Source organism: Nomascus leucogenys, chromosome 7b (assembly GCF_006542625.1).
Source record: "Nomascus leucogenys isolate Asia chromosome 7b, Asia_NLE_v1, whole genome shotgun sequence".
Classification (NCBI taxonomy): Eukaryota; Metazoa; Chordata; class Mammalia; order Primates; family Hylobatidae; genus Nomascus; species Nomascus leucogenys.
Window position 1 is genome coordinate 12247049 of NC_044387.1, and position 23509 is coordinate 12270557.

The 23509-nt window shown below is 56.3% G+C and overlaps 2 protein-coding genes across 3 annotated transcripts in view; both read left to right on the forward strand.

Annotated features, from left to right (window-relative positions):
* Window positions 1–16181, forward strand: part of BAIAP2L2 (BAR/IMD domain containing adaptor protein 2 like 2) — a 32112-nt gene extending 15931 nt beyond the window's left edge. Inside the window, exons 5-14 of one of the 2 annotated variants that reach the window (XM_030815570.1) lie at window positions 1005–1076; window positions 1304–1420; window positions 2353–2499; window positions 10903–11055; window positions 11359–11494; window positions 11626–11842; window positions 13312–13452; window positions 14114–14309; window positions 14815–14861; window positions 15689–16181. In XM_030815570.1, coding sequence (XP_030671430.1) covers window positions 1005–1076; window positions 1304–1420; window positions 2353–2499; window positions 10903–11055; window positions 11359–11494; window positions 11626–11842; window positions 13312–13452; window positions 14114–14309; window positions 14815–14861; window positions 15689–15764 — 1302 coding nt within the window. In that variant the 3' untranslated portion in view covers window positions 15765–16181. The remainder of the gene's footprint in view (window positions 1–1004; window positions 1077–1303; window positions 1421–2352; window positions 2500–10902; window positions 11056–11358; window positions 11495–11625; window positions 11843–13311; window positions 13453–14113; window positions 14310–14814; window positions 14862–15688) is intronic. The other variant, XM_030815571.1, reaches the window with a different exon arrangement.
* Window positions 16182–17285: 1104 nt separating this feature from the next.
* Window positions 17286–22955, forward strand: SLC16A8 (solute carrier family 16 member 8). Its single transcript, XM_030815572.1, has 5 exons — window positions 17286–18003; window positions 18118–18385; window positions 19016–19159; window positions 19369–20208; window positions 22369–22955. The coding sequence occupies exons 2-5, from the start codon at window positions 18172–18174 to the stop codon at window positions 22683–22685; spliced, it is 1515 nt and encodes a 504-aa protein (XP_030671432.1). The 5' UTR covers window positions 17286–18003; window positions 18118–18171; the 3' UTR covers window positions 22686–22955.
* The last annotated feature ends 554 nt before the right edge of the window (window positions 22956–23509 follow it).

Below are 23509 nucleotides of genomic sequence, written 5' to 3' on the forward strand. Positions count from 1 at the left end.
TCTCGGCTCACTGCAACCTCTGCCTCCCTGGTTCAAGTGATTCTTGTGCCTCAGCCTCCTGAGTAGCTGGGATTACAGGCACGCACCACCACGCCCAGCTAATTTTTGCATTTTTGGTAGAGATGGGGTTTCACCGTGTTGGCCAGGCTGGTCTCGAACTCCTGGCCTCAGGTGATCCACCCACCTCAGCCTCCCAAAGTGCTGGGATTACAGGCGTGAGCCACCGTGCCCAGCCTGGTCAAGCCTTTCCTGTTACAGATGGGGCAACTGAGGCCCAGAGATGGGTGGCAACTTGTCCAAAGTCACAAAGCAAATAGGAGGCAGAACTAGAATGAGGATGAAGCTTCTGAGCCTGAGCCCAGCAGCCTTTCCTGTCCTGCCCTGGTGGCCAGACATCCACTTATCATGGGAACCTGTCACCTCCCAGGCCCATCTGAGACCTCAACAGCTTCTGAGTGTTTTTGCTGGGCTGTGCCCTGCCCGTGGTGCTGAGGACACAGAGGTGAGCCATGGCCATAGCAGCTCCAAGGGGCTATGCATGGGGGCCTGGCCATAAATTCTGTATACAACTGGAGGAATGGACAACAAAAGAACAAATGTGCACACATTCCAGAAACAAAACGAGGGAGCAATGGATTCTGCTTGGGAAAGTCAGGAAGACAGGAAGCTGGCACTGGAAGATAGGGAGGAAATTCCAGGCAGAGGGAATGACGTTAACAAAGCACAAACTAAGAATAAGACAAAAAATAGGAACCGGCAGACTCTGACACACTTATCAAGGGTTCGTTTCCAGCCAGCACTGCACTAAACATGGTGAATGTTTAACCATTTCGTCCTCCCTCCAGCCAGGTGTTCTTCTTGTCTCCGTTTCTCTGACAGGTGGGCAGGTGCCTGGTATACTAGGAGCACGGTGGGCAGTCTGTTATAGCAGAAAGTGCAAGGGGGTGCTGGGGCCTGGGAACAGTACGGGGGCCTTGATCACCCTCACCCTGCACTCCGCTCAGGTGCAGACATTCCATGGAGACCTGCTGCAGCACATGGAGAAGAACACCAAGCTGGACATGCAGTTCATCAAAGTGAGTCTGGCCTCCCCACTCGGCCCCCAACCCACTGTAGGCAGGACCCCCTCTCCCATTTGACAGGCACACACAGGCCAGTGCTGAGCATTGACTGGGCCCCAGATTATCCATGTTCTCAGCTGAGCCCCAAGTCTCCAAACTTCCAGGGCCCTGATCTCTGGGAGGGGTGTCTTGAGCTCTCTGATGTGGGGGGATTCTCCCTCCCCCACTCCATCCTACCCCAGGACAGCCGCCAGCACTATGAGCTCGAGTACCGCCACCGAGCGGCCAACCTGGAGAAGTGCATGTCTGAGCTGTGGCGCATGGAGCGCAAGAGGGACAAGAATGTGCGGGAGATGAAGGTGCGAGGGCCGAGAAGCGGGGGTGGGCCGGGAAGCGGGGGAGGGCCGGGAAGCGGGGGTGGGCCGGGAAGGGCGGGTGGGCAGACCTCGGGGCGAGACCGGGCCCTGGGAACCCCGAACACCTCCCTGAGCTCCCCCACCGAGCACCAGCTCAACTGTGATGAGCGTGGCAGGGGAGGTCAGCTAGCCCCTGGTGGGGTGGGCGTCACTAGCTCCCGGAGCCACGCCCAGCACCGCCCCTTGCCCTGTGGCTTCCTGGCCTTCCCCAGAATCCCCAGGTTGCCTCTCCTGCAACCCCATCCCACCTCCCCCGTCTCCTACTTCACCGAGAAAATTGCTCGCTTGAACATGGTGCCAAAGGTGTCATCCACCAGCTGCCCATCCTCCTCCCCTCCCTCGTGCCAGGCAGAGGCTTCCCGCCCCCGGCTAGGGCCATTCCCCTTCCCGAGCCTGGGGTCCCATCCCTGGCCTCTGTTTCCAAGATCCAAACCCATGGATTAACCCTCTGCCTCCCTTCCCGTCTCTTCTTCTTGCTCCTGGCTCCTTTAAATGAGCTCATGCCTCCCCTCCTCAGAACCTTCCCCCTAAGTAGGGGCTATTAACCTACTCACTCATATTCTCATTAAACCCATCCCCCTGCCCCCTAAGCCCGTGCTTGGGCTTGTGCTGGGGGCCAGGGACAGAGCGATGGCTCAGACAGCAGCCCCGCTTGTGAGAAGCACCCGGGCGAGGGGGACACAGGGCCCAGACTCGTAACAAGGCTGCCGATGAGGGGGCAGGCTCAGGAGCTAGGATGGGCTAGGTGATGGGGGGTGGGCTTGGGGAGAGGGCAGTCAGGAAGAACAGGGGGCTTGAACACCTGGCACCTGTGAGTGAGGTGAGTGGAATGAGACACACCCACCGCCCCCAGCCAGAACTCCCATTCCCCCCAGGAGAGTGTGAGCCGGCTGCACGCCCAGATGCAGGCCTTCGTGTCTGAGAGTCAGCGGGCGGCTGAACTGGAAGAGAAGCGGCGCTATCGCTTCCTGGCAGAGAAGCACCTGCTACTTTCCAACACCTTCCTGCGGTTCTTCGGCCGGGTGAGCTGGACTGGGGGGCAGCAAGCGGGGCGCTTCTAGGAGCTGCCCCCTCCCTGAGTGGCCGTACATAGAGATTTGCCTCCCTTCTTCCCTCTTCCCTCCCTGCCTGCCTATCTGTAGAAATTCATTTTATTTTGCTCTCTCCATCCATTTCTTTCTTTGTTTCTGGGTTTGCTTGTATCACTGTATATTCACTCATTTATTCACTCGTGATACTGTTTGTTTTTAATGCATTCACTAATTCATGCATTTATTTATTCATGTGTGGACCATTTTTTAATTCTTGCTTGTATATTCTCACAATTCACAAATTCATTAATTGATAGGTTTGCTCAGTTATTGTCTATTAGTTTTATCATATTATTTATTTATTTATGTTTTGAGACAGAGTTTCACTCTTGTTGCCCAGGCTGGAGTGCAATGGCACAATCTTGGCTCACTGCAACCTCCGCCTCCTGGGTTCAAGCGATTCTCCTGCCTCAGCCTCCCGAGTAGCTGGGACTACAGGCATGTGCCACCACACCCGGCTAATTTTTCTATTTTTAGTAGAGACGAGGTTTCGCCATGTTGGCCAGGCCGATCTCAAACTCCTGACCTCAAGCGATCTGCCTGCTTGGGCCTCCCAAAGTGCTGCGATTACAGGCATGAGCTACCACACCCAGCCATTTTATCATATTATTTAAATCCTCTATGCTCTTGCATTGTTCTGTCTGCTAGACTAGTCAGACTCTCTCATTTCTCATTGGATTTCTAATAGATTTCACTTTCTGAATTGAGCTGCCATGTTGTTTGGTGCTTTTTTGGTTATAACTATTCTACCTTCTTTGTAAATATTGCCATTTATGTACTTAATGTCTCCCTTAATCAAGTTTGATGCTTTTAATTCTGCCTTTGATATTAATACTGCTCTATTTTCTCTTCTCTTTGCTTATCTCTTTGTATGTTAAGTATACTTTCTGTTACTGACCTATAGCTGACTTTGAGTTTTTGCCCAGTCTTACAGTCTGTGTCTTCTCATAGAAAAGGAATTCAGCCCATTCCCATTTAACATAATAATGAATATACCTGGGTTTTATTCCTTTTAGATAACTTGAGCTAACTGTATTTACTTTGTCATTTCCTCTCTTTCTCCCGTGCTATTTCTTGTCAGTTTGGTTGAGTTATTATACTATACATTCCCCCTTTCCCTTTATTACTTTAGAAATTGCACTATTTTTTTTTTCTCTACCTGTGGTGACCTCACTTTGTGACTTTCATAATCACATATATATCCACCTATTATCTTTTCCAAAAATGCCAACTTCACCCTACTGCACACACACACTGTTCAGTCCATTGCTCCCCCAATTCATAAGACGAGACCTTGATTTAAAGCTTTCCGCAAAAATTAGGCTGGGTGTGGTGGCTCACACCAGTAACCCCAACACTTTGGGAGCCCGAGGTGGGTGGATCGCTTGAGGTCAGGAGTTTGAGACCAGCCTGGCCAACATGGCAAAACCCCGTTTCTACTAAAAATACAAAAATTAGCTGGGCGTGGTGGCAGGCACTTGTAATCCCAGCTACTCAGGAGGCTGAGGCAGGAGCATCGCTTGAACCTGGGGGGCAGAAGTTGTAGTGAGCCAAAATCAAGCCACTGCACTCCAGCCTGGGCGACAGAGCGAGACTAAGTCTCAAAAAAAAAAAAGATGAGATAACACCTTAAGAAGTATTTTCCTGCCCTCCAACTATTCTGAGGTGGGGCCTTTGGAAAGCTTTTACTCTTCTCTTCATCCTTCCCATCCTCCACTTCTTGGTTTTGCCAAGATACTTTAGGACTTAGTTTCAGACCTCACTAGTCATCTCTGCAGCATGACCCTTGTATTTTGATAAACTAATTTTATTTGTGTGTGTATGTATTTATTTATTTTGAGATGGAGTCTTGCTCTGTTGCCCAGGCTGGAGTTTAGTGACGCAATCTCAGCTCCCTGCAACCTCCACCTCCCAGGTTCAAGTGATTCTCCTGCCTCAGCCTCCCAAGTAGCTGGTATTACAGGCACATGCCACCACGCCCAGCTAATTTTTGTACTTTTAGTAGAGATGGGGTTTCACCATGTTGGCCAGGGTGGTCTCAAACTCCTGATCTCAAGTGATCCTCCCGCCTTGGCCTCCCAAAGTGCTGGGATTACAGGTGTGAGCCACCGTGCCTGGCCTCAACAATTATTTTTTGAGCCCAGATGATGTGCCCATGCCCTGGCCCTATTTGACATCTGAGAGTGAGTCCCCGACCCATCCACCCACTAGGCCTCTCTTTTCTGACACCACCCGCTCCTCCCCCAGCCTCACTGCTCTTTCCATCACCTTCTAATTCTTCACATTCTTGCTTAGTTTCCCTGTGCCCTGGCTGCAAATTCCAGCAAATGATTCCATCTCTTTGGGCTTCATTTTCTTGTCTGATTAAGGAGGGGACTAATTCCCACCTCACAAGGCAGGCACAGTGGCAGAGCCTGGCGGTGAAGGCACCTCATAAATCTGATTCCACTCCTGCCCTCTCCACCAAAGGTGAAAACAAAAGCCATCATCCGGAGGCCTGCCTGCTTGCAGTCAGCTGGCCCTGCAGCCTCGCCTGGCTCAGGGTTCTTTTCTTGTTGTTTTTTTTTTTTTTTTTTTTTTTTGAGATGGAGTCATCTTGGCTCACTGCAACCTCCATCTTCCAGGTTCAAGTGGTTCTCCTGCCTCAGCCTCCCAAGTGCTGGGATTACAGGTGTGCATCACCATGCCCAACTAATTTTTGTATTTTTAGTAGAGACAGGAGTTCATCATGTTGGCCAGGCTGGTCTCGAACTCCTGACCTCAGGTGATCCACCCGCCTCGGCCTCCCAAAGTGCTGGGATCGTGAGGCACCGCGCCTGGTCCTGGCTCGGGGTTCTTATCCCTCCCAGGCCCTCCCTGAGTCTCTGGATCTGAACCCAGGGGCCCAGGGGTACATGACTGGATCCAGAGACCCAGATTTCGGCTCAGGCTTTCATCTGCCCACTGTCACCGCCTCACCCAGCCCCAGGCTCAGCCTTCTCGTCCCCTACTATCCCACAAAAGGTCAGCCAGGGAGAAACAACTTCCTTTTTTGAAAAACAGTTTTATTGAGATATAATTCACATACGATTCACCCATTTACAGTGTACACTTTCTGGTTTGTAGTATATTCACAGAGTTGTGCATCCATCACCACAATCAAGCTTAAAATATTTTCAATACCCTCCACCACAGTAACCCAGTACCTCAGCTGGGCGCGGTGGTTCACACCTGTAATCCCAGCACTTTGGAAGGCTGAGGCAGGTGGATCACCTGAGGACAGGAGTTCGAGGCCACCCTGACCAACATGGTGAAAACCCGTCTCTACTAAAAATACAAAAGTTAGCCAAGCGTGGTGGTACATGCCTATAATCCCAGCTACATGGGAGGCTGAGGCAGGAGAATTGCTTGAACCCAGGAGGTGGAGGTTGCAGTGAGCCAAGATTGCACCACTGCACTCCAGCCTGGACAAGAGTGAAATTCCGTCTCAAAAAAAAAAAAAAAAAAAAATACAAACCAGTACCCCTTAACTGTCATTCCCAATCCTCCCACTCCCCCAGCCCTAGGCCACCAGGAATCTACTTTCTGTCTCAATACATTTGCCCATTCTGGACATTTCATATAAACAGAATCATACAATATGTGCTCTTTTGCGACTGGCTTCCTTTTCATTGCTGGATAATATTCCATTGCTTGGATAGACCACATTGTATTTACTCGTTTACTCGATGTGTTTACTCAGATGTCAGCTGATGGACGCCTGGTTGCTTCCACTTTTTGGCTGTCGTGACCAATGCTGCTCTGAGCATCCATGTATGAGTCTTCATGTGGACATGTTTTCATCTCTCTTGGGTATATAAGAGTAGAATTGTGGGGCCATATGGTAACTCTATGTTTAGCTGTTTGTGGAACTTCCAGACCCTTTTCCCGAGTGTTTCCATGTCTATCAGCAGTTTATGAGGGCTCCAGTTGTTTCACGTCCTCGCTACTATTTGTTACTGTCTTTTTGATAATAGCCATCCTAGCAGGTGTGAAGCGGTAGCTCATTGCGATATTGATTTCCGGTTCCCAGATGGCTACTGATGTTAAACATGTTTTCCTGTGCTTCTTAGCTATTTATAGATCTTCTTTGGAAGGAAACTCTTTTTCACCTGGGTTAAACTCCTTTTTGCCTGTAAATAGTTAACCATCAACATTAAGAGAAGAGCTGACCCCCTCCTTGACTGCCTCCTGGTGGGTGAGGGTCCCTCGGGAGGGAGCTGTGGGTTGAACAGGCCGATTTTCCCCTATGTATGGTGTGTTAGTCCGTTGTGCATTGCTATAAAGGAATACCTGAGGCTGGGTAATTTATTTTAAAAGAGGTTTATTTGGCTCTCAGTTCTGCAGGCTGTACAAGAAGTGCATTGCCCGCATCTGCTCCTGGTGAAGCCTCTAGAAGCTTACAATCGTGGCAGAAGGCAAAGGGGAAGTTCATATCACATGGCCAGAGAGGGATCCAGTGGGGTGCCACACTTTCTTTTTTCTTTTTATTTTAAGATGAAGTTTTGCTCTTGTCGCTCAGGCTGGAGTGCAATGGCATGATCTCAGCTCACTGCAACCTCCACCTCCTGGGTTCAAGCAATTCTCCTGCCTCAGCCTTCTGAGTAGCTGGGATTACAGGCATGCACCACCACACCCCGCTAATTTTTGTATTTTTAGTAGGGACGGAGTTTCACCATGTTGGACAGGCTGGTCTTGAACTCCTGACCTCAGGTGATCCACCCACTTCGGCCTCCCAAAGTGCTGGGATTAAGGTGTGAGCCACCGTACCCGGCCACTACAATCTTTTAAACAAGGAGATCTTGCATGAACTCATCCCACTCATTACCGTGGGGTACAGCACCAAGCCATTTATGAGGGAGCTGCCCCCATGACCCACCACCTCCCACTAGGTCCCACCTCCAACACTGGGGGGTCATATTTCAAGATGAGATTTAGAGAGGACAAATATCCAAACCATATCACATAGGGAGCAAGTAACATGTTGTCTGACCCAGCTAGACTTTAGAACATCCAAGATATAACTCCTAAGATAGCTAAGCATATATATTTACTTCTTGTTCTATTTATAAGTAGAAGGCACATTTAGGGCTGGGCGTGGTGGCTCATGTCTGTAATCCCAGCACTTTGGGAGGTCGAGGTGGGTGGATCACCTGAGGTCAGGAGTTCAAGACCAGCCTGGCCAACATGGTGAAACCCCATCTCTACTAAAAATACAAAAATTAGCCAGGAATGGTGGTAGATGCCTGTAATCCCAGCTACTCGGGAGGCTGAGGCACGAGAATGGCTTGAACCCGGGAGGCAGAGGTTGCAGTGAGCCGAGATTGCGCCACTGCACTCCAGCTTGGGCAACAGAGCAAGGCTCTCTCTCAAAAAAAAAAAAAAAAAAAAAAAGAAGGCACCCTTAGAATAAGATTTAAAGAACTCTAGGTGCCTGGGCACGGTAAATTGTCTTTCTTATTCATCTTCACTAATTAGTCTTTGCTTAGTCCAAGTCTAGTCAGTAACGTGCCTTCCCACCTCATCCTTAGATTCTCTGGTTTACTGCAGCTGTGCAAATGCATCTCCAGGATAAATTCCTAGAAGTGGAATTGGTAAGCCCAAGAATATAGTCATTGGTTGCACCAATTTACACTTCCATCAGTGACGTATGAATTTCTGTGCTTCCGCACCCCTTGACAACAGTGTATGAGCAAACTTTCTGATCTTGGCTAATTAGAAAGGTAAAAATGGTATCTCAGTGTGGCTTTACCTCATACTTGTCTTAAACGCGAGCTTGACATCTTTTCATGTTTCAAAGCCATTGGATTTTCTGTGCTGTGACATGCCAGTGTCTTTTCATCCACTTATTAATTTGTGGGAGCTCTTGATATGTTACTGAAACCAGCTTTTTCTTGGTGATGAGTTGCAAATACGATAGCCAGTTTGCCATTTATCATTTGCCTGTGTTATGATTGGTTTTGCTATAGAAAAACATTTTTATTTAGTAAAATGTATCAGTCTTCTCAAGTTTGTGTTTGGTGTCATACTTAGAATGGCTTTTTCACTTCGTAAATATACATATATATATATATATTTTTTTTTTTTTTTTTTTTTTTTGAGACGGAGTCTCGCTCTGTCACCCAGGCTGGAGTGCAGTGGCGCGATCTCGGCTCACTGCAAGCTCCGCCTCCCGGGTTTGCATCATTCTCCTGCCTCAGCCTCCTGAGTAGCTGGAACTACAGGCACCCGCCACCGCGCCCGGCTAATTTTTTGTATTTTTAGTAGAGACAGGGTTTCGCCGTGTTAGCCAGGATGGTCTCGATCTCCTGACCTCGTGATCCGCCCACCTCGGCCACCCAAAGTGCTGGGATTACAGGCGTGAGCCACCGTGCCCGGCTCGTAAATATATTTTTAAAATTTTTCCCATGGCCTCTTTGATGGTTTTGAAACCGTATGCAGTGTTTCTTCTCACCCACTATTTATTTTAATTTCTGTGGTACATAGTAGGTGTATATATTTATGGGGTACATGAGGTGTTTTGATACAGGCATGCAATGTGTAATCATGACATGCTGGAGAATGGGTATCCATCCCCTCAAGCATTTATCCTTCGTGTTACAAACAATCCAATGATACTCTTTCAAACCCCTTTTAAAATATGACATGTGGCCGGGTGCAGTGGCTCACACCTGTAATCCCAGCACTTTGGGAGGCTAAGACAGGTGGATCACGAGTTGAGGACTTTGAGACCAGCCTGGCCTATATGGTGAAACCCTGTCTCTACTAAAAATACAAAAATTAGCCAGGAGTGGTGGCGCATGCCTATAGTCCCAGTTACTTGGGAAGCTGAGGCAGAATAATCACTTGAACCCGGGAGGCAGAGGTTGCAGTGAGCCAAGATTGTGCCACTGCACTCCAGCCTGGGCAACACAACGAGACTGTCTCAACAACAACAAGAAAGATATGCAGAACCTAATGCTGTCACTTTGCTTATGCCTCTGAAACTTCTGCACAAGGGCCTTCGGGTTTTATCTTTGTGCTATTCTGCTAATTAGTTACTGCAGGGAAACAGAGGGGCTGTCCACTTAGTGACCAGCTAGACTAGTTGCTCCAGTGATGGGAGGCACCAAGCCTTCCCATTATTGCTGCCTGAGTTTGACATGAGGTTTTCAGTTATGGGGTCAGGTTCAAGGCAGAAGTCATTGAAAGGTGTAGTCATAGTGGGCGTCTTAAAGGACAGACCGACACAGACCCCTTCAACGCTTACTGAATGTGAGACCTTGAGCCAGTCACTTAACTTTCTGACCCTCAGTATCTTCTTTTATAAACTGGAGATAATAATTGCACCTACCACCCAGGGCTATTGCAAGAATCAAGTAAGATAATGCAGATAAAGCATTTAAAGCAGGGCCTGGTAAGGAGTCACTGCTCGACAAAGGGAGCTTTTCTTAAGGTGACCGTCTTGAACTAGGCCTTGAGGAACAGGGAGTTTGAAAAGAAGAGGGAGAGATCTTTATGGCTGGAGAATGCGGCATTCTGATTGTACCTGGGATTTAATTATGACTGAGTGACAACACAGAAAGGTCAGTGCCATTGAAAGTTTTAGGCCACGCGCGGTGGCTCACGCCTGTAGTCCCAGCACTTTGGGAGTCCGAGGGCAGGCAGATCACCTGAGGTCAGGAGTTTGAGACCAGCCTGGCCAACATGGTGAAACCCCGTCTCTACTAAAAATACAAAAATTAGCCGGGCATGGTGGCGCCTGCCTGTAATCCCAGCTACTCGAGAGGCTGAGGCAGGAGAATTGCTTGAACCTAGGAGGCGGAGGGTGCCATGAGCCGAGATCGCGCCATTGCACTCCAGCCTGGGCAACAGAGCCAGATTCCGTCTAAAAAAAAAAAAAAAAAGAAAAAAAAATGCATTTTCCAGAGTGTTACAAGGTAAGTAATGGGACTGGGTTCTTTGGTCGTAGTTTCTATCTAAGCGCCATTCCTGAGCCTATCGCTGCAGGAAGGAGGATGGGGTGATTGAGTGGCCGGGCCTGGGTGCCACCCCTACCCCTGAAGCTGGGCAGTGAGGACAGCCCCGCTCAAAGCGCACACATTGACGGGGGAAGTGGGGGACAGAGGAAGCTCTTCGTGGAAAATGGAGGCGCCTTTGCCAAAAGTGGAGGGTGCGGGTTGGACGGTGAGCTGGCTTCTGGCTCCTTCCAGCTAGAAAATCCGGTCGTCCCGAGCTGGTAGGGCCTGAGCTCTCAGGTCGAGGGTGCCATTTTGGGTCCCCAGGATTCAGGGAGCCGCCCGGACCTAGCTGACCCCCGTGTCCCCACCCGGCCAGGCCCGTGGGATGCTCCAGAACCGCGTGCTGCTGTGGAAGGAGCAGTCTGAGGCCAGCCGCAGCCCGTCGCGCGCCCACTCCCCCGGCCTGCTTGGCCCCGCGCTGGGGCCGCCCTACCCCTCGGGCCGCCTGACGCCCACCCGCCTGGACATGGTGAGGCCCTGGGCGCCCCCGCCGCCTTTCGCGCCCCCGCCGCCCCCCGCGGGGCCCTGGGGCCTCAGGCCCCCAGCCTGGAGCCTCCTGCCCCCGAGGCTTCCGCTCTACGCCGCACCTCCCGGCCTGCCCTTCCGCCCCGGCGCGTTCTCGGCGCCGCCCGCGTTCTCCGCGCCCCCGTGGTGGCCCGGCCGCCGCCCCCAGAACCCCTACGCCGACGCCTGGGACTGGGGGTGGGGGCTGGACTAGGGCGCGGCCCCCGCCCCCCCCCGCCCCACCCTCCCCTGCCCATCTCCCCCGCAGCCCCCGAGGCCCCTGGGAGAGTTCAGCTCCCCCCGCAGCCGGCACGGCTCCGGCTCCTACGGCCCCGAGCCCGACACGAGGCCCGCGTCCCAGCTGGAGCCAGACCGTCGCTCCCTGCCCCGCACGCCGTCGGCCTGTGAGTGCCCCCGCCCCGGGGCGGCAGGAGGGCCGGGAGAGGCGCGGGGGTGGGGCTGCCGCAGGAGGGATCGAGGGCAGACGCTAGGGAGAACTTCCTGTCCACGTGCCGCCGCGCTCTCCCCCCCGCAGCCTCGCTCTACAGCGGCAGCGCCCAAAGCTCGCGCTCCAACTCCTTTGGCGAGCGCCCGGGCGGCGGCGGGGGCGCCAGGAGGGTCCGCGCCCTGGTCTCCCACTCGGAGGGCGCCAACCACACGCTGCTGCGCTTCTCCGCCGGGGACGTGGTGGAGGTGCTGGTGCCCGAGGCCCAGAACGGCTGGCTCTACGGCAAGCTGGAGGGCTCGTCCGCGTGAGTGGGAGCCTTGGAGGGGCCGGGGGTGGGTTAAGAAGAAGGCCCTGGGGGCCGGGAACCCGGGGACCTGCCGGACTAAGGCTTCCCTGGCCTCCCCCGGGGGCCTCGGACAATGCTCCTCTCCTCCAGGCCCCCACACCCTGCCTCAGTTTCCTCATTCATTCAGTGGGAGTGGGAAGAGCCGCCTTAACAAGTTCAGGATGACGGCCCTTGAGAGCGGGCAGAGGATGGGGGATGGGCAGGTTCTTCCAAAAGTGTGGAAATGGCAGAAATCCTATTGCTTGAGCACCTACTGTGTGCCTGCCTCTGGGAGGAGGCTGCGTCCGCTCTGCAGAGTCAGCCCTGGAACTCTGATGCAGGGGACTGGGCTGGGAGTAGGAGCTTAAATGTGCTCACCTCTTTGCAGTCACGCGCGGTGGAAATCCTCAAAGCACCTAAACCCTGCTGTTTTGACACTTGGCGTGGAGGAGGAGTTGGGGAGTTTCATACAGTGAGGTCGCCAGAAAGCGTGCAGGACAGCAGGGCTGGCAGCTAGCAGAGGGAATGGACAGGCACCACTGTCCTGCAGGGGAAAACGGGGCAGATGGGGCTGGCTGGAGCCAGGCAGTGCCCCCTCAGGGCTTCATGAGCAGGGTAGTGTACGGTGCCCACCCCTGCTGCAGGAGAGAAGAAGCGCAGGATGAATGCGTGCACGGGCAGAGCGGAGGGTGGCTGCCCGCACCAGCCCACGGATGGATGAGTGGTCTTGTGCTTAGTGGATGGTGGACAGTCGGATGGGTGGACCAGGGGATGGGCGTGTGGGTAGGTGGAGGTCTGTGTGTGCAAGTGGATGGGCATAAATGGGGGGTCACTGACTGGGTAGTTAGGGACATGGGAGGATGCAAAGATGTGGTGGACAGACTGATGGGTGATTGGAGAGGTGTGAGTGGTGAGGGGATGGATTCGTGGCTACACAGGGGATGGAGTATAGACAGGTGAGTGGGGGATAGATGATGTGTGGAGGGACTCATAGTTAGGCTCGAAGGTCCATAGCTGGGTGGGTGACCACAGGGACAGGAACGGAAGGGGGTCAGTGGGGAGAGAGATGACTGAGAACGCCAATGACAGGGACACCCGCTGCTGGAGTGCCTGCTTCACAGACCCACAGCAGAAGACGGTGTGCTGCAGATGCCTTGGGGACCTGAGGATAGAACCTTCTAGGCCGAAGCTGTCACACCCTCCTGGGATGTTCTGGGAAGGTCATTAGCCATCCTTGACTCACATAGCCTGTTAGGGAAAAGGATAGCGTGTTTCATCATCAGTAGGCACTTGCAGGTGAAAACAGAAGTAAACATACGGAATTGATTCTCCTCTGTCAATTCGAGGTGAAGTAGCTTCCAGTGACCCTGAGGGGAGGATGTCTTCTTTTGGTCATTGTCCCCGGGCCTGGCTTCTTTTGGTCATTGTCCTCTGCCTCTGCCCCACAGGAGCGGCTGGTTCCCCGAGGCCTACGTGAAGGCTCTGGAGGAGGGGCCCGTGAATCCCATGACCCCTGTGACCCCCATGACCTCCATGTCCCCCATGACACCCATGATGCCCATGAACCCCGGGAACGAGCTGCCTTCCAGGTACCCGAGTCATCAGGGGTGGGGCGGGGGTGAGGACTCCGGCAAGGGTGTCACTGCCCAGTGGAGAGGATCTGCAAGGTGCAGGCTTGTTTTTTTGTTTTTTTTGTTTTTTTTTTTTTTTGAGACGGAGTCTCACCCTGTCACCCAGGCTGGAGTGCAGTGGTGCCATCTCAGTTCACTGCAACCTCTGCCTCCTGCATTCAAGCGATTCTCCTGCCTGAGCCTCCTGAGTAGCTGGGATTACAGGCGCACACTACCACACCTGGCTTTTTGTATTTTTAGTAGAGACGGTTTCACTATGTTGGCCAGGCTGGTCTTGAACTCCTGACCTCAGGTGATCCACTCACCTCGGCCTCCCAAAGTGCTGGGATTACAGGCTTGAGTCACTGCACCAGGTGGCAAGGTGCAGTCTTGAGTGGACCCAGCCCCCTTCAGCCCCTGCAGAACCACCAGCCCTGAGCCCCTCTCTCTGCCCTGAAGGTCACTGCGTCCATCCCTCTGCCTCCTCTCAGGACCTCCCTCCAGTCAGCAGTCTCCTTTCACGCAGGTGTGGGGAGGAAGCTGTCGGATGCCTCCTCCCTAAGGTGCCCCAGCTACTGACAGGACAAGGGATTGGACAGGCCCCAACCCCCTTCTTTCCCCCTCCTTTCTCTGGACTTAGGTCCTACCCACTCCGGGGCAGCCACAGCCTCAATGACCTCCTGGACCGGCCGGGCAACTCCACAGCACCCTTGGAGTACTGGGATGGCCAGTCCCGCTCCCGCACCCCAAGCCGGGTGCCAAGCCGTGCCCCCAGCCCTGCACCTCCGCCCTTGCCCAGCAGCTGCCGCAGCACAGCAGTTGCCACTGACGTCAAGGTGAGCCCTCGCCCGCCCTCTCTTGGGGCCTCCAGCAGGCAGGGAGGCAGGAGAGCAGGGATCCCAAGGCTCTGTCACCAGCTGTCTGGCAGGGGACCCGCCCACCTGGCGTCAGTCTGTTCCTCAGTGCAGGGAGGGGTGGTGTGAGGCTGAGTCTGTGCTGAAGGGGAAGACCAGGGTCCCGGGGCAGAGTGTGGCCTGGGGCTGGCCAGTAGGACAGGGCTGGGGGAGGCCAGGGAGAGCATCTCTGCATGGAACCACCCTGGTCTTATCATGGGGGGTGGTTAGTCCTCGGAGGTGGTGCTCTGGCCCAGGGGTTTCTCACTTCTGCAACCCACAGAATTCTGGGCTTCAGAACCTCAGGGTCTCATTTCCCAGGAGCCTGGCATGGCAGGGGCTCTCTGGCCCAGTGCTCTGCCCTCGGGCATGGGGAGAGGGAGGGGAGGAGCAAGGGATTGCTTGCCCCTCTCCCCACCAAACCAGCCCTTCCCCACCCCCACTGCAGAAACTGATGTCCTCAGAGCAGTACCCGCCACAGGAGCTCTTCCCGAGGTGAGTCCTCAAATGGGGGCCCAAACAGTGAGGAGGGTGGCAGGCGCGGCAGCACACACTTGTAATCCCAGCTACTAGGGAGACTGGGGCGGGAGGAGCTCTTGATTCCAACAGTTCAACATCAGCTTGGGCAACACCGTGAGACCCTATCTCTTTTTTTTTTTTTTTTTTTTTTTTTTTGAGACGGAGTCTCGCTCTGTCGCCCAGGCTGGAGTGCAGTGGCGCAATCTCAGCTCACTGCAAGCTCCACCTCCCGGGTTCACGCCATTCTCCTGCCTCAGCCTCTCCGAGTAGCTGGGACTACAGGCGCCCGCCACTACGCCCGGCTAATTTTTTTGTATTTTTATTTTTTATTTTTTATTTTTTATGTTTTTTTTTTTTTTTTGAGACGGAGTCTCGCTCTGTCGCCCAGGCTGGAGTGCAGTGGCGCAATCTCGGCTCACTGCAAGCTCCGCCTCCCGGGTTCACGCCATTCTCCTGCGTCAGCCTCTCCGAGTAGCTGGGACTACGGGCGCCCGCCACCACGCCCGGCTAATTTTTTTATATTTTTAGTAGAGACGGGGTTTCACCGTGGTCTCGATCTCCTGACCTCATGATCCGCCCGCCTCAGCCTCCCAAAGTGCTGGGATTACAAGCGTGAGCCACCGTGCCCGGCCGAGACCCTATCTCTTAAAAGAAAAAAAAAAAAAAGATGAAGTGGAGCAAGGAGTGGATGGAGACCAACTAGGGGCAGGAGGCAGGACCCACCTCAGTTGCCCAGCTGCCTTCCTGAGCCACGGCCAGGTGGGGATCATCTGCCCTTCTCACCCCATCCTCTCCTCCTACAGGGGCACAAATCCTTTTGCAACCGTCAAGCTTCGTCCCACTATCACCAATGACCGCTCAGCACCCCTCATCCGCTGAGGCAGGGTCCGAGGTCGTACCCCCCAGCGCACCTGCCCAGGGACTGTTCAGAGCTGGCAGTGGCAGTGACAGCAGCAACAGCAGCGGATCCGAGAAGCGGGGCCCTGAGACCGGGGGTGGCTGTCCTTCCCCAGACCACCCCGGCAGCCTGAGCAGCTCCAAAGCACTGGCTTGGGGTCAGAGACCTTCAAAGTAAAGCAGGGCGGAATAGGGGGACAGGACAATTTCTCCCCCTCCAGGGGCTCCAGGACTCTCCCTGGGGGGCCCAACTCTTGCCCCATAACCTCTTTCCCCCTTTTCTGCCCCCGTGGGGAGGAGCCCCTTGTACCTGCTCCGTGCCCAACACATGCCCTCTCTGTACGTCTTTTGTAAATGATGAGAAATAAAGGAAGTGGACGCAAAGTGACGCGGCAGCAGGATTAGTGGTGTCTTATTTGGGGGGACAGGGCAGGGGGTGAGGGATAGAGACTCCCCCATTGGAGAATGGGGTCTAGGGGGTACTGAGGTCCTGGCTGTTCCCCGGAAGCCATCTCACTCCCAGCCCCTCGTTTGGAGAACTCTTTAGGGCTGCCCCAAAGCCCTCGTGCTGCAGCCCCCATCGCCACCTGCTCTCATTTCGACGTGTGGGTTTCCTAGGAAGTGGCGGCTGCCTGGGTCAGGGGAGAGGTGGCAGTGGCCAAGGGCTGGGACCACCAGCAAGCTGCCCTCAGGCAGCCTGGACACAGCACCCTTTGTTCTGGTCCCTCCCCACCCCCACATTCCCAAGCACAGGCGTGGATTAGCTTCATTCTAGAGAAAGCTGCCAGCCCCTCCTGGAATGTGGCCTGGGGCGGGGGCAGATGAGGCACTGAGGTGATTAGAACCGTTGGGGTCTCTTCAGGGCAGGGCTGTGCCTCCAGCACCAGACTAGGACCCCCTGGGCAGGGTCTCTGTGTCTGCCACCCCAGGCTCCAGGAGGCGGAGGGATTCTCTTCCTCCCTCCTGGACTGGCTTGGGACAGGGAGCCCACCGTGGAGGCCCAGCCTGACCTGGGGCTCCCAGTCTCTTCTCCCCTCCTGGACAAAAGCCTCTTAGCAGGGGTGAGGTGTGGTGGGGGCACACACTCTAAGCTCCAGGCCTGGGGGAGGAAGCGTCAGGCGGGATTCGGCCAGAGGCTCAGCCCAGGCTGGTGGGAAGCTGGGGTGTCTGGCAGCCCCCATCCGGGTAAGCTTCACCGGGAGCTGCGACGGCGGCCCCTCCCTGCAGGCCTCAGGAGATGTGAGGCTGGACCCCCAAACCCACGAGGCAGGCTCAGGTGAGTGCGATGTGAGGGCTGCCTGGGATCACCCTCCTGTCTCCACCTTCAAGTGGCTGCCCCTGTGACAAGAGGACAACAGGCAGGAAAAGCCACAACCTGGTCCTAGTGGAGGAGGGGCAGAGTCCCGGATACCCTGGGGGTGGTGGCACTGCCCAGCGCCAGGAGGGACACTCCAGGCAAGAGGGGAGGAGGCTATCCCCAGCCCCGGGCTCCTGATGCACCTGTCTCTGAGTACACCCTCCTCATCTGTTATGGGGGCGCTTGTAGCTGCTGGGAGGGCCCTGGGTGGAGCCCCAGGAATGAGACAGGCTTTGGAGCCATTCTTTGCATACAGACGGTTTGAGGTTTGGAGGGCAGAAGGCCACTCTCCCAGTGCTGCTAAGGTTCCTACCTGTCTGGCAGAAGCCAGAGGCCTGACTCCTCTCCCGCAAGATTCCCAGCTGGCCTGGGGGTGATCAATCACCCATCTTACATCGGAGGAAACCGAGGTTGGGAGAGGGGAGGCGACCGGCCCAAGTCAGGGAGGGAATCCATGGCTGAGCTGGGATGCATGGGAACTCAGCTCCCCTGGCTGATATCTGTTGAAAGTGGCTTTTGTCCCCTTAATGTTCTAATGACAATAGTCATTTGTGATCGCTGAGAAACATTAGGAACATGGTGCAAGGCTAAAGAGGAAAGTCACGCACACCGGCCCTTTGCAGCTGGCATCTGCCCCTCTGCTGTTTGTTCTGTTGTCCCGAGACCCTCACGCGTGCGGGGCGACTTTGGTGCTGGACGCCCACCTCCAGGGACATACCTGCTCCACTTCCCGACGCCTTCCACCTGAGGTCCTGACGGGCCAGCAGTGTCCTTCAGAGGGAGCCTGCCGAGGTGCAGAGTCAGGTGGGACCCGTCGTCCTCCCCTCGTCCTTCAGCGCCCTTTGCAGGAGAAGGAGACTTGGGGTGAGAGTCCTACCTCCGTTTCCCCTTTTGGTTCCCAGACCTGAGCCACGCTCACGTGGGTAGCCCTGTGCCTCAGTTTCCCCATGCTTCGTCTCCATCCCCCTCCTTCTCTAGGCTTCTGGCCCAGCCACTCCCTCTTGTCCCTGCCCCCTCCCAACAGAGGCAGCGATGGGCGCTGGCGGCCCCCGGCGAGGCGAGGGCCCCCCAGACGGCGGCTGGGGCTGGGTGGTGCTGGGCGCCTGCTTTGTGGTCACCGGCTTCGCCTACGGCTTCCCCAAAGCCGTGAGCGTCTTCTTCCGCGCTCTCATGAGCGACTTCGGCGCCGGCTACAGCGACACGGCCTGGGTGTCCTCCATCATGCTGGCCATGCTCTACGGCACGGGTCAGTGTCCCCGCCCGGCCCTCCGCCTCCCCGGGACCCCTGGGATCCGGAACCAGGAGACACCCGACCCCCTGAGCATCCCCCTGACCCTCGGGGGCGGCCCCCGAAGTCCCTTCCTGACTGTGGGAACCCTGGCACCAGAAAGAGGGGAAGAGAGTGAGGGAGGGGAACAGCGGCCAGAGGCGGGGCCGGCCCAGGGGGCTGCCCTGCGAGCTCAGCGGGCCCCTTCTAAGACCCACACCCGCCCATTGTAGAGGCGGGAAAGCTGAGATCTACAGAAGCACTCCCCCTCCCCGCAGCCCTGACCTGTAGGTGGGGGGCTTGCTGGAGTTTCCATCCTGGGAGGCGGGGCTGCGGAGGAATCCCAGTCTGTGCCAGGGCGGGACTTGGAGGCTGTGAAGGTTAAAGGGGTGTGGAAGCCCCCGCTCTGCTTGGGGTTTGGGTTCGCAGGATGGGGTGCTCTGGGCCTTGCCCTCGCAGGATGCTGTCTCTTTGGCCTGTCCCCTCCAAGCTGTGTGAATTTGGCCAGACAATGCCCTCCTCTCTGTGTCCCTGAGCCGGAGGTGACCTTATTCCTTAGAGGACTCAAGCCATCCCGGGACCCGGGTGGTGACCCTGCCCTGCCCACAGGCCCTGTGTCCAGCATCCTCGTGACCCGCTTTGGCTGTCGCCCGGTGATGCTGGCGGGTGGGCTGCTGGCTTCCGCGGGCATGATCCTAGCTTCCTTTGCCACGCGCCTCCTGGAGCTCTACCTGACCGCTGGGGTGCTCACAGGTGAGGGCCCCCTGGTCTCCTCCCCGCTGGGTTGGGGGTCGGGGGTTCTTGCTGCAAGATCTGTCCTCGGTTTCCCTATGAGGGACAGTCTTCGAAGTCCCTCGGCTGGGTTCCCGGATCTGCTGGGTTCCCGGGCCTGGCCCCTCCCTCCTGCGGGGGCCAGGGAGGGGCTCTCCGGGGACCCCGGCACAGCGCCGCCTCGCCCGCAGGCCTGGGCCTGGCCCTCAACTTCCAGCCGTCGCTCATCATGCTGGGGCTGTACTTCGAGCGGCGGCGGCCTCTGGCCAACGGGCTGGCGGCGGCGGGCAGCCCGGTGTTCCTGTCCGCGCTGTCGCCGCTCGGCCAGCAGCTGCTGGAGCGCTTCGGCTGGCGCGGCGGCTTCCTGCTGCTCGGCGGGCTCCTGCTGCACTGCTGCGCCTGCGGGGCTGTCATGAGGCCGCCGCCCGGGCCGGGCCCGCGACCGCGCAGGGACAGCGCCGGCGACTGCGCCGGGGACGCTCCGGGCGAGGCGGAGGCTGACGGTGCGGGGCTGCAGCTGCGCGAGGCACCCCCCAGGGCCCGGCCCCGCCGGCGCCTGCTGGACTTGGCAGTGTGCACCGACCGCGCCTTCGCCGTGTACGCCGTCACCAAGTTCCTGATGGCGCTTGGGCTCTTCGTCCCCGCCATCCTGCTGGTGAACTACGCCAAGGACGCGGGCGTGCCCGACACCGACGCCGCCTTCCTGCTGTCCATCGTGGGCTTCGTGGACATCGTGGCGCGGCCGGCGTGCGGCGCCCTGGCGGGCCTGGCGCGTCTGCGACCGCACGTCCCGTATCTGTTCAGCCTGGCCCTGCTGGCCAACGGGCTCACGGACCTGAGCAGCGCGCGCGCGCGCTCCTACGGCGCCCTCGTCGCCTTCTGCGTCGCCTTTGGCCTCTCCTACGGCATGGTGGGCGCGCTGCAGTTCGAGGTGCTCATGGCGGCTGTGGGAGCGCCCCGCTTCCCCAGTGCGCTGGGCCTGGTGTTGCTCGTGGAGGCCGTGGCTGTGCTCATCGGACCGCCCTCTGCCGGTGCGCCCCGAAGAAAGAAGGGGTGGCGAGCCTAGTTGCCCCTTAGACCCAGGGAAGCTCCCTCCTCCACGTCTCAGATGGAACTTCCCGGGATGAGGGGAAGGGGCAGCCGGGTGGGTGGACTCCTCTTCATGGCCAGTTAGTCCCTCCTCCAAGCCGGACCGCCCGCTCTGGGTGAGGACAGGAAAGCCGAGGAAGGTGCGGGGAAGAAAGCAACACTGGTAGCTGGTCAGGTCTGCCATCCCAAGCAGTTGGCACAAGGCCGTCTGAAGCGCAGGTGCTTATTCTCATTTTGCAGATGAGGAAACTGAGGCACAAAGCCTTAGCGCAAGTTGCAGCCCCAGAATGAGAGCCTCAGTGTACCTGATGCTAAATGCCCACGCCTTTAGAATGGTGCATCTAGAATGGTGACTGGAACGGGAACAGTATCTTTGGGAAACTGGTGTTGGGGCCAGAAATAGAGTGGCGGTGCTCAGCGGGCAGATGGGGAGGAGAAGCACTGGTGTTTTTCACTGTGCAGATGGCCTGCTGGCACTTGTCACCGTCACCCTTAGGAAGTCATCGTCATGAGGGTGGTCAGGGAAGGCTTCCTGGAAGATCCCCCAGGTGAAGGCACAGCATGGATGGGCAGGGCTTGTTGGGGAGAACAGCGTCCTTATGCAAGCAAGGCAGGAACCAAAATTGGAAAGGTGGGAGTTGGGGACATGAGGGTTTTCCCGGGTTGTCAAGTTATCTTGAAACAGCAGGGAGCCTGCCTTTGAGTCCCAGAGGCCAGAGGGCTGTGAGATGGTGCAGTAACCAGGGAGGACACCTTGCGGGGGCCACAGGCTGCACTGAGATGGGGTGAGCTGCCCGTCCTTCCTTCAGGGCTGGGCTAACCGAGTGCCCTCACTGAGCTCTGTCAACCCACCTGACCCAGTGAGAGCGGCAAAGCCCCTGAGCCAGTGTGTGGGCAGCCCACAAAACCAGCCTGCCCAGGCCTCCAGGAACTGTCTTCCATTTCTTGTGTGGATCTGGATGGATGTGATGGGCAGAGGAGGTGCATGGGGTGAGGAGAATGACCTAGAGAGAGGGTGAAGCACACAGACAAACCACACTTTAGGGGGAAATATCTGCAATTAAGAGATTTTCCTGGTCAGGAGTAGTGGCTCACACATGTAATCTCAACACTTTGGGAGGCTAAGGCCAGAAGTTTGAAACCAGCCGGGGCAACATGGCAAAACCCTGTCTCTACCAAAACAAAACAAAACAAAACAAAACAAAACAAAAATTAGCTAGGTGTGGTGGCATGCACCTCTGGTTCCAGCTACTCAGGAGGCTGAAGTGGGAGGATGGCTTGAGCCCAGGAGGTGGAGGTTGCAGTGAGCCAAGATGGCACCACTACATTCCAGCCTGAGCAATGGAGTGAGACCCTGTCTCAAAAGAATAAGAAAATTCCTGAAGCCAGGTGCAGTGGTTCACACCTGTAATCCCAGCACTTTGAGAGGCCAAGTCGGGAGGATCCCTTGAGCTCAGGAGTTCAAGACCAGCCTGGGCAACAGAGGAAGACCCCATCTCTAAAAAAATATATAATAAAAGAGAGACTTTCCTGAGTTTGAAAGTAGTATCTACAAGTGATAGAAGCCTTGAGAAATAGAGAAGGAAATGAGTAACTGGCCCACAAGCCCCGCCTGTGCTGATGATGGCTTGGTCTGGGATGCTCATGGGCCTCCTGGGACTGAGGGGTGGGAGGACTAGGCCGAGCCCCTGAGGACCAGGGCATTTACATGGCAACAGCAAGAGGTGGAGGCCCCCAGGAGGGCAGAGCTAAGCCCAGGGCCCCCTCGCCGCTCCCACCCCAGATGCCCCACTGCCAAGCAAGTCACAGGACACTTGGGCTTGAATCAGCGGGTGGAGGGGATGCCTCACCAAAAGCCACATATCACTTAAGCAATTGAGGTCCAGGGACAGCAAGTGACATTTTTAAAGTTTCAAATGGCAGAATCCACATGGGGTTTCACATCTGTAAAACAGGAATAAAGAGTGGGCATGTGTGTGTCACCCATGAGCCTCACCAAGTCAGTGGCACCACCCTTGACCTGAGAGTGCAGGGAAGTGAGGGGAGGACCCCACAGGACCTTACCTCTCCCTCCTCTTCCTCCTCTTCCTCCTCCTCCCCAGGCCGCCTGGTGGATGCGTTGAAGAACTACGACATCATCTTCTACCTGGCCGGCTCTGAGGTGGCCCTGGCCGGGGTCTTCATGGCTGTCGCCACCAACTGCTGCCTGCGTTATGCTAAAGCTGCCCCGTCAGGATCAGGCACTGAGGGCGGAGCCAGTGACACTGAGGACGCTGAGGCTGAAGGGGACTCTGAGCCCCTGCCTGTCGTCGCAGAGGAACCCGGCAACCTGGAGGCCCTGGAGGTGCTCAGCGCCCGGGGCGAGCCCACAGAACCAGAAATAGAGGCAAGGCCAAGGCTGGCTGCCGAGTCTGTGTAACTCAGGGTGCACTGGGTGGGGTGGCCCAGTGACTTGGGAACACAGCTTCTTGTCTCAGAGAGTCTGGTACGCTGGGAGGCTGATCTGGGATGGTCACCCCTGGGGTCCACGTCTGGGCTCCAGTTGATCCCCTGGGTGTCTGGGAACTGCCTCCCTCATCTGTGCCCCAAGTTCCGCCAGGCCCTGCCCCCATCGCCAGTGAAGCCGCTATGGAGCAACAGGAAACTGTTGATAAAACTCAGCTGAATGACAGAAGGTTCTATTCCTCCACCCAGGCTCCGGCTGCCACCTGAGTTGGGGGTTGGGGTGGCAGGAGGGAGTCTGGGAGGTCTCTCTCCAGGCCCCCTAAGCAGGCTTCTAGGTGGGCAGTGTTGGGAGGAAGCGTCCGAGATGGATGAAGAGACCCATCATTCCCAGGTGTAGAGACACAAGGGGCTGGGTGGGCACAGGGCTCAGGGGCACGGGGCTGGGCGGGCACAGGGCTCAGGGGCACGGGGCTGGGTGGGCACAGTGCCTGGCTCCTGCCCAGCCCCACTGCTCAGAGCTGGCTGAAGGCCCCCTCGCTGGCATCTGCCTTTTCCTGTGGAGGGAATGAGGGGTTGGCAGCAACCAGGGTTCAGGGTTGGGGGCTGCCTGCAGGCGGGGGGCCTGAGCGGTCTGAGAAGACTCACAGGTCCCAGGGTCAGGGTCGGTTTGAATCCCAGCCCCGCTGCCTTCTTTGCTCACTGGAGGCTGAGCACATGACTCTGTCCCCTGGGATCCTGGGGAGGGTGGGGGGTGGGACCAGGCGCTTAGTAACACCATGGGCCCTGCTGCCTTCCACG

Coding starts and splice junctions, on each gene's coding strand:
- SLC16A8 (XM_030815572.1), top strand. CDS start 18,172: ATGGGCGCTGGCGGCCCCCGGCGAGGCGAGGGCCCCCCAGACGGCGGC. Junction 19,160..19,368: donor GACCGCTGGGGTGCTCACAG/GTGAGGGCCCCC, acceptor CCTCGCCCGCAG/GCCTGGGCCTGGCCCTCAAC. Junction 20,209..22,368: donor CATCGGACCGCCCTCTGCCG/GTGCGCCCCGAA, acceptor CCTCCTCCCCAG/GCCGCCTGGTGGATGCGTTG.